This window comes from Vombatus ursinus, unplaced genomic scaffold (genome assembly GCF_900497805.2).
Source record: "Vombatus ursinus unplaced genomic scaffold, bare-nosed wombat genome assembly UNPS02014198.1, whole genome shotgun sequence".
NCBI classification, from domain to species: domain Eukaryota; kingdom Metazoa; phylum Chordata; class Mammalia; order Diprotodontia; family Vombatidae; genus Vombatus; species Vombatus ursinus.
In genome coordinates, this window is record NW_020953976.1 from 197,271 (window position 1) to 206,275 (window position 9,005).

General features: G+C 60.8%; 3 protein-coding genes across 4 annotated transcripts in view; 2 read left to right on the forward strand and 1 right to left on the reverse strand.

Moving 5' to 3' along the window:
* The window catches only part of SPHK2 (sphingosine kinase 2), an 8,313-nt gene extending 6,508 nt beyond the window's left edge, over window positions 1-1,805 (reverse strand). The window contains exon 1 of one of the 2 annotated variants that reach the window (XM_027860552.1): window positions 1,250-1,805. The gene's annotated coding sequence lies outside the window, so the exon portion shown is untranslated. Of the gene's footprint in view, window positions 1-1,243 lie in introns of both variants that reach the window. The other variant, XM_027860549.1, reaches the window with a different exon arrangement.
* Window positions 1,806-2,438: 633 nt separating this feature from the next.
* Window positions 2,439-4,609, forward strand: RPL18 (ribosomal protein L18). The gene is made up of 6 exons (XM_027860554.1): window positions 2,439-2,525; window positions 2,927-3,013; window positions 3,258-3,365; window positions 3,933-4,031; window positions 4,205-4,398; window positions 4,494-4,609. Exons 1-6 carry the CDS (start codon window positions 2,523-2,525, stop codon window positions 4,567-4,569), a joined length of 567 nt encoding a protein of 188 aa, XP_027716355.1. The 5' UTR covers window positions 2,439-2,522; the 3' UTR covers window positions 4,570-4,609.
* A 1,239-nt stretch (window positions 4,610-5,848) lies between these two features.
* FAM83E (family with sequence similarity 83 member E) lies at window positions 5,849-8,931 on the forward strand. The gene is made up of 5 exons (XM_027860593.1): window positions 5,849-6,505; window positions 6,589-6,756; window positions 6,885-7,009; window positions 7,789-8,239; window positions 8,594-8,931. The coding sequence occupies exons 1-5, from the start codon at window positions 6,035-6,037 to the stop codon at window positions 8,813-8,815; spliced, it is 1,437 nt and encodes a 478-aa protein (XP_027716394.1). The 5' UTR covers window positions 5,849-6,034; the 3' UTR covers window positions 8,816-8,931.
* Window positions 8,932-9,005: the final 74 nt, after the last annotated feature.

A 9,005-nucleotide genomic window follows, 5' to 3' on the forward strand; every position in this document is an offset into this window, starting at 1 on the left:
CCCTGAAACAAACTGAGACCATGAAACAGAGACCCTGAAACAGACAGAGACCCTGAAACAGACAGGGACCCTGAAACAGAGACCCTGAAACAGACAGAGACCATGATACAGAGACCCTGAAACAGACAGGTGCCCTGAAACAGAGACCCTGAAACAGACAGAGACCCTGAAACAAACTGAGACTATGAAACAGAGACCCTGAAACAGACAGGGGCCCTGAAACAGACAGAGACCCTGAAACAAACTAAGACCAAAACAGACAGAGACCCTGAAACAAACTGAAACCCTGAAACAGGCAGAGACCCTGAAACACAGACCCTGAAACAAACTGAAACCCTGAAACAGACAGGGACCCTGAAATAGAGGGAGACCCTGAAACAGACAAAGACACTTAGACAGAAATTGACAAGGCAGGAGAAGACTTAGTGGAAGCAGAGATACACCCTGGGCACCCACAGAGACAATGAGGCACCGGCCAAGAGCAGAGGCCCTGGGCCCGGGGGGGGGGGGGCACATTCCCACAGAGCTTGAAACCCAGAAGCAGGAAAACAGACCCTCTGTGTTACAGTGACACACAGACTCAGAGACAGGAGGGGTTGAATACTGGAGGAGCAGAGAGATGATGCAGAGACTCACTGCAACCACTAGCATGCTACCTACCTACATATAGCACGTTAAGGTGGGCCACATAACCTACAGTCATCTCCTTCCCAGCTAAGGCTCTAGGACAGGGAGCTGCAGCTCAGACAGGGGAAAGGACCAGACTAAGGTCACATAACCAGGTGGTGACCGCAGCATCACTGGAACCTAGGGCCCTTTCCCCACAGCTAGGTGGTGCCATAGAGCACTGAGCACCTAGCTGGGCCTGGAGTCAGGAAGACTCATCTTTCTGAGTTACAAACTGGGCTCAGATATTTACTAGCTGGATAAGTCACTTCACCCTATTTGCCTCAGGTTCCTCATCTGTAAAATGATCTGGAGAAAGAAATGGCAAACCACTCCACCCTAAAATGGGGTCCCAGAGAGTCAGACATGACTGAACAATAACAAAACCTCAGAGACACTGGTTAAAACAGATGTATTGGGAGACAGACAAAAGCGGGCAGGGGGTGTCAGACATTGAGAGACAGAGTCACAGAAAGTCAGGCAGATAGCCAGTCTCAAAGAGTGCAGAAGGAGGAGTACCCGCCCACTCCCCATCCCCAGCCTTCACTTCCTCAGACTTGAGCCAGCTCATTCAAACCTGGACCTGATGCTGGCGGCAGGGGGCTGGCTGTCTCTCTTCCGTCCAGCTGCTCTCAGCCTCAGCTTGTGGGGACGCAGGGCAGGAATGGAGGGTCCAGGGCCCTGACAGCAACATGGGCTTGGAGGAGTGAGGAGGCACTGGGGATGGGGAGAATCTGAGCTCTGCTTGTTTCTGTCTCTTGGTCTCCTCTCTGTCTCACCCTCTGCCTCGATTTCTCTCTCTGTCTCTCTCTGTCTCTTTATTCCTGTTTCTGGCTATCTCTGTCCTGATCTCTCTGTGTTGTCTTATCCTTTTTCGGCATCCCTGACTCTGTCTCGGTGTCTCTTTTTAGCTGCTTCTTTATTCCTCATGCATCGCTTCTCTGGCTCTGCCCTGGTTTCTCTGCATCTCTTGATTTTGTCTCAGTGTCTCTGCCTTGCTTCTCTGCCTCTGTCTGTTTCTCTCTTCCTGTCTCTGTGTCTTGAACTTTCTGTCTCTATTAGTCTCCCCGTCTGTGTGTGTGTGTGTCTCCCTCCCCCCTCTTTCTGTTTGCCTCTCCTTCACACACAACCTCTCTGTCTTTCTCTCTCCCTCACAACCCCTTCTCTCTCTCCCTCACACAACCCTCTCTTTGTCTGTCTCTGTTTCTCTCTGTCTCTGTCCCTCACCCCCCTCTCTCTGTCTGTCTCTGTGTTTTTCCCTGTCTCTCTCCCTGCGTGTGTATGTCTCTCTCTCTCTCCCTGCTCCACCTCCCCCAGGCTGGCCAGGCCAGTCTGACCACTTTGGCCAGGGCTGGGGGTGGCACAGGGGTCAGACTCCGACCTTGCACGGGGTGAGCCCGGGGCCTGCAGTGGGGGCTGGGGCTCTGGGGACCCAGGATGTTCGGGAGGGCCTGCGGTTAGACAGCTGGCAGGACTGGACGGGCAACCCAGACCCCAGCGGGTCGGCTGCGCTCCGCCCATTGTCGGGAAGCGTCTGCGCCTTCCCTGCCCGCCCCCGCCCCTCAGCCAGCAGGGCCTCCCAGGACCACCGAGATGCAGGCGAAGCCGAGCAAGAGCGCCGCCGCTCGCCCTGCGCGACGCACCGCCCCCCCCTCCCCGTACCACTGGAGGGAAAGCGGGGAGGGAGGGGCAACCATAGAGAGGAGGCCTTGCGCGCCAGAGAGGCGGGGCCGCCTCGACGTGCCCGCCCATCCCGCCGCGACGTCAGGCACGCCGGCCTCGGGGGTGGCCTTCCCAGCGTGCCCCGCGGCCCGTCGGTCTTTCCTGGTTGGGCCGGTGTTCGGTGAGGCGCCAGCATGGTAAGTGCGAAGGGAATCCGCCGGCATCGGCTCGGCGCGGGGCTGCAGTGGGCCGGAGCCAAGCTAGTTCGGGCCCGGGGCGTTCCAAGCTTCCGCTGGGGCCCCCATTGGCGGGGGGCGGCGGGCCCGACATGACTCGAGAAGGGGGTTTGGGGGGGCATGAGGGGGAGATGCGGGCGGCTCCGGGCGCTTGGAGATCTCTCCGGCCTCTGTCACCCTTCCGCCCTTGGGGACCCGCCTGCCTGGCCCCGCTTCCAGCCCTGCGAGGCCATGTCTTGCCCCTGCCGCCCTTTAAGCGCTCGGGGATCCCGTGGTCCCCGCTCCCGGCCGTACCGGCACCCCCTCCCCCCCAACACCAAGCGATAAGCGCTTAGAGATCCCTCTGCTTCTTCGCGGGGCAGGGAGTCGACATCCGACATAACAAGGACCGGAAAGTCCGGCGCAAGGAGCCTAAGAGCCAGGACATCTACCTGCGGCTGCTGGTGAAGGTGAGGCCCGGCCCGAGCTGGGCAGACTACGGCTCCCAGCGGCCCTGGAGCCGCTCGCCGCCGCGTGGGCTGCCGGGAGTTGTAGTTCTGCCCTGCTGCCCCCGGGGCATTGTGGGAGCTGTAGTTTGTGGAGGGAGGGGGCCTCGGCAGCGTGATCGCCCGGGGTCCGGAGGGCGCGGGGTGAGAGTGGTCCCAACTTCGAGGGCCCTGACCAGGCCGCCCCCTCTGCCTCCCTGCCGTCCAGCTCTACCGGTTCCTGGCTCGCAGAACCAACTCAACTTTCAACAAGGTTGTCCTGAAAAGGCTGTTCATGAGCCGGACCAACCGGCCCCCTCTGTCCCTGTCACGAATGGTAAGCCCGGGTCTCCAGGGATGAAGTGGCCCCCCGCACTCTGGAAGGGGAAAGGTCCCTATCACTGAGAAGCTTTCCAACGCCCGAGAAAGATCTTAGATAATCACATTAACTAGCTTTTCCGTAACACCTACTGTGTGCACAGCTCATTTGATCCTCACAACCATCCTAGGGAGGCGTGACTTGTTATCCCCATTTTACAGGTGAAGGGACTGAGGCAAACCGGTTAAGTGACTTGCCCAGGGTCACATAGCTAGGAAGTATCTGAGGCTGGATTTGAACTCCGGCTTTTCCTTACTATGGGCCTGGTGCTCTATCCATGGGCCACCTAATTAATCCCAGTTGGTATATGTTGGGGACCCTGGGCAAGTAGCTTCTCTTTGGGAAGTCCTCGATTTTGCCCATTGCAAATTAGGGAAACGGTTTTGGTTTCTAGGGACCCTAATATCCCCAGATCCTGAGGTGCTGCAGCTTCTTCTGGGATAAGCTGGAGCTACCAGGCAGCAAAGTGGTGGAGATGGATCTTGATTTTACATCTCCTGCCTCCTCTTGGCCGTATTTCCTCAGATCAGGAAAATGAAGCTGCCCGGCCGGGAGAACAAGACAGCTGTGGTTGTTGGGACTGTGACAGATGATGTGAGGATTCAGGATGTCCCCAAGCTGAAGGTTGGCACCGTGATTGGGTTCTAGGGTTCCAAAGAGCTGGCAAGAGGGCATCCTCTTGGGTGTGGAGCAGGTCCCTGGGCAATTCTGGCCTGGACTCTTGGGGGGGGGGCTTATTTGGGATGTTTCTCCACCCCCCCCACCCTCCTTACTGAGTTTTTCCCTCCCTGGAGCAGGTGTGTGCCCTTCGTGTTACCAGCAATGCCCGCAATCGCATCCTCAAGGCTGGTGGGAAGATCCTTACCTTTGACCAGCTGGCCATGAGCTCGCCCAAGGGCCGGGGCACTGTCTTGTTGTCTGGTCCCCGGAAGGGCCGGGAGGTATACAGGCATTTTGGGAAGGCACCGGGCACTCCCCACAGCCACACCAAGTGAGTCTCATGGAGAGGAGGAGGGTGGTGGGGGAAGGGTGGGGCCACTTGGGGGGTGGGAGTTGAACTTCACACTCCATTTCTCCTCTTCACAGACCATATGTCCGATCCAAGGGCCGAAAGTTCGAGCGTGCCAGGGGCCGCCGTGCCAGCCGAGGCTACAAAAACTAACTCCCTTCCTCCTTGTTATATTAAAGATTTCTGGACTCCACTTTGCTTTTGCGTGTTTTTGTGCTGACTCTGGGAGCTGGGGGTGGAGGGTCCTACAGCCACCCGGGTTTCATGATGAGTGGCCACCTGGGCCAAGTTAGCTGAAGACGTGTGCTGGTCTTGGGTTTCACTGGCTCTGCAGGCTGGCATGGGAGGGCGGTCATTGGCAAGGACCCAGGTGTCCTGCCCTTCCTTTGAGGCACCTGCCCCACCCTCACCACCTCCGGTGTCTCTGCCCCTCCTTGTCACATGCCCGTTTCCTGGTCTTACTGACTTGATTCTTGTAAAGGACTGGGACCACGGGTCCTTTAGAGGGTTCAAAGGGGTGAGGCTCGGGCCCTAAAGGGCACATGGGATCTGGCTGTCTTGGAAGCAGAAACTGAGCGGCGGGTGAGCTGCCTTCTCTGTAGGTGCTTGGGGTCCTCTGGCTTCCCTCAAGGCCAGACCCTTCTCTGTTTACACTGCAGGGCTGGGTCTCTGTTGGCCTGTTCCCTCCCCCGGCTGGCCGGCACTAGAATGAATGAAATGGTAGGCAAGGGGACCCAGATGATCAGGAGGAACCCTGGGACCGGCTTCTCATGCTAAGGGAGAGGAGAAACCTTGTGTTTTACTTAGCATGGAGGAAGAGTCAGGAGAGGGAGGGGTTATGGGCACTGGGGGGGGGGGCGTCACAGGAGACCTGGGGTCATTGCTTAGGGCTGTGGCGGTGGACGCTGAGGAGGCCTGCGTGAGGGGAAGTTATTTGAAGGAGGGGCTCCTGGGTTGGGCCTTGGAAAGGGGGCATTGGGGTTTCCAGCCTGTTTATTACCAGGATGGCTGCTGCGTTACTTGGGGAAGGGGGTCTCTGGGAGCTGTGTAGGATCTTGAGCGAGCCCCTTCAGCTTTCTCGGCCCCTTCTCCATCCCCTGAGGGATTTGGGACCTTGCCCCTCCTGGGGGACCCTGCTTCTGGGTCTTAGAAGAAGGGTAAGAAGCTAGCCGGGCTGGCTGGGGCTCACTCCTTCCTTTTGCTTTCTTCTCCAGGACTTTGCCCCTTTCTCCCATTCAATGCGAAGGTTTTGGAATTCCTGAGTCCTCTGGAGTCCCTCCAGAGCAGGGGCTGAGGCTTGTCTTGGAGGGGGTGCGTGTGGAGGGGGCCGCGGCAGAGTGTCCTCTGAGGGGAAGGGCCGCTGCGGAGCTGGCCACGCTGGCAACCGGCCAAGCTGGAGCAGGGGTCCCCTGACAGCCGAGGAGGGCCGAGCACAAGGAGTCGCCTGCCGGGCCTCCCAGAAACGCTTGTTGCTGGTTCAGACGTGGTGGGACAACGCCCGAGGCTCGGGGGGAGCCCCCTGGCACTAGGCACAGATGCAGATGTAAGGAGATGAGACGGCCCCGTCGGGCGGTCAGCGGGAGATAGGGCAGGGTCCCGTTCTGGGAGGGCCAAGGCCATGGCAGCTTCCCAGCTGGCAGCTCTAGACGAAGCTGGGGAGGGGGCTCCGGATGAGACCTGCCCCGGCAAGGCAAACCCAACCCTCCTGTACTCGGAAGGCCACAGGTTGGCCCTGGAGACCCTCCTGAGCGACGGAGCTGGGGCCTTCGCTTCCTGCCTGCTCCGGGAGAAGCTCCCGCCTTTCCTGGCAGCTGAGGAGGTCCAGAGCCTGGAGGCGCAGGCAGAGGACTGGGGGCCTGGGGACGAGGGGGCCCCGAACCAGCAGCGCGGGACCGACGTCCCCGAGCAGGCCAGCCTGACCTACTTCCCAGGCCGCTCTGATGAGCCGCCTCCGGACCTGGGCCTGGGCTGGCCCGAGTCTCAGCCGTGGAAGGGGATCACCCGAGCCCGACTTTATACCCAGCCCCCTGGGGACGGGGACCCCTCCATCAAGGAGCTGGTGAGGAAGACCATTCAGGAAGCCCAGAAGGTGGGTTCCTGCACGGCCCCTGCCCCTGCTGCCTGCCCCACAGGGGCTCAGCTATCTGCTACTTCCCTCTCCCCCCCCCCCAGCTGATAGCAGTGGTCATGGACGTGTTCACGGACCCCGACCTCTTGATGGACCTTCGCGAGGCCGCCACCCGCCGAGGGGTTCCCGTTTACATCCTCCTGGGCCACCGCCACCTCCCTGCCTTCCTGGCCCTGGCCCAGCAGCTGGGGGTGAATCCCCGAGCCACGGAGGTAACAGCCCCCTCCCCAGCTCTGAGCCCCACGCCCCTTCCTCCTCCTCCTGACCCCTGGCGCCCGGGGCCGGGGGGCAGCAGGGGAGGCTGCAGCTGACCCCAGAGGGTCCCTGCTCCCCTCCTCAGAACCTCGAGGTCCGTGTCCTGAGAGGCTGTGGCTTCCAGAGCCGGAGGAAGAAGCATGTAACGGGGGACGTGAGAGAAAAGTTTGTGATGGTGGATGGAGACTGCGTCATCACGGGCTCCTACAGGTGTCAGCCCCGCCTCTGCCCCCCAGCTCCCTCCCCCAGCCCACCTGAGCCAGGCGCCCAGCTTCTGCCTGCACACACTTTGATCCAGTGCCCAGAGCCCGCCCGGAGTGGGCTCCCTCCTCCCCTCACCTTGTCCTGGGCTCCCGGCAGCCCCAGACCAGATCCCACCAGGTGCACCCACTGGTGCAGCACGCTGCAGGTCATCCCTGTGTGGGTGGCTCCGTGGTGAGATGGGAGAAGCCTGTGGCAGTCCTGATCATGCTTGTGGGTGCCCGTGCAATGGGGGGTCTCCTTTGGATCACAGTCCTGGCCAGTGCCAGGCCTCAAAGCAGCCCAGGTGCCAGGAGGTAGGGTTCTCACACCTTCTGAGCACAGAGCCCCAGTACAAAGGCTTTGCCTTGGCACTATCTCTCCTGCCCCCACACTCTTTGTCAGCTTTCTGTCTCAATCTCTAAGCGCTGGGCATCTGTCTGCCTGGGCTGCCACACGTCTGAACACTGTCCCCTCCTGCCTTTTCCCCTACACCAGTGCCACCTTCCCTCTCAGCCCCTCGCTAGCCCCCTCATCCCATTGATAATGTGGAATTCAGTAACATGACAGAGCCATGACCTCCTGGTCCCCCCTCAGATCACAGGGGCTACTCGTGAGGTTCTAAGCTGATGTCCTCCCCGCTCCCTCCCGAGCAGGGAGGAGCGTTTGTGTGTTTGGGTGTGGGTGTGGGGCTTGCAGGCTTGGGGATGGACATTCTCAGCTGCCTCGACGATCCCTCTTCTCTCCAGTTTTACTTGGAGCGATTCTCGGTTGCACCGGAACCTGGTAACCCTGCTGACCGGGGAGATTTGGGAGGCCTTTGACAGAGAGTTCCGGACACTCTATGCCACCTCCCACCCGCTGTCCCCTTCCCCTTCCTCGGGCCCTTTCCTCAACGTCCTGGAGGGAGTGCAGTTGGCCCGGGGCCGCCACCACATCGCCCGCCGCCGCTCCGTGGCCCCTGTCTTGCTACCGCCTCAGGAGGAAGCGCCCCAACACTACCTGGGCACCTGGCAGACCTCTGAGGACTCCAAGAGGCCCTCACGCACTGGGCCGGCCCTAAGCGATGTCTTGAGGAATATCCAGAGGGTCCGGCCCACTAGCGGCCCCTCTCCCCGGCCCAGCCGGTCCCTCTGGGATTTGAGCTGCCTTTCCCAGTTGTCTGAGTCCAGTGATGGGGATGGGAGATTGGGGAAAGAGGTAAGTGGCTGAGGGCCACGGAGGAAGAGCTGGGAGGAGGGGGCCTAGAGGCAAGGCTGGCCGAGGTGGCAACGTAGAGATGAGGGGAGACTTAGAAGGGGAAGACGACGCCAGAGGCGAAGGGGGCTGGGCAGACAGGGCTGGGCAGACAGGGCTGGGCTCCTCATCTCCAGCTGCCCTCATCCAACACTCCCTCCTTCGGCAAATATTTACCTTCCCAGGCACCGTCGGCCACCTGCTTCCTGCTCCCCCTCTGCCCCTCCTGCCCCCAGCCCCAGCCCCTTTCTCTCTGCTCGATGCCTGGTCCCCAGGACCTCTGCGTGGCTCACTCTGGCCCTCTCTCCCCCACTCCAGCCAAAGACTCCATGGGCCACCCAAGATACGCCCGCCATGACTCTGATGAGGCAGCGCGGGGCGAGTGAGGATCCCCGAGCCCTGGTGCGACGGTGGGCCACCCCTGCCTGGCCCGTGACCCCCGGGCGCTTCCATTACCCATTGCCAGCCCATCGGAGACTCGGGGAGGAGCCCGGGCAACAAGGCCACGGGCAGCCCGACTGGGCCCACCCACACCAGTGACCACTGCTCTTGTCCCAGGAGCTCTCTGCAGGGAGAGCCAGAAGGCCTGGGCCTTCCCTAAGGGGGCTCACCCTGGACGGAGAGCCTGCTAGGAGCAGACGGAGGGGGTGGTCAGCCAGTGCCAACCTTGGGCTCCTTGAGGATGGAAGCTGGGAAGCTGCCCTCCCCCCAGGCGCTGAGGCATGCCTTG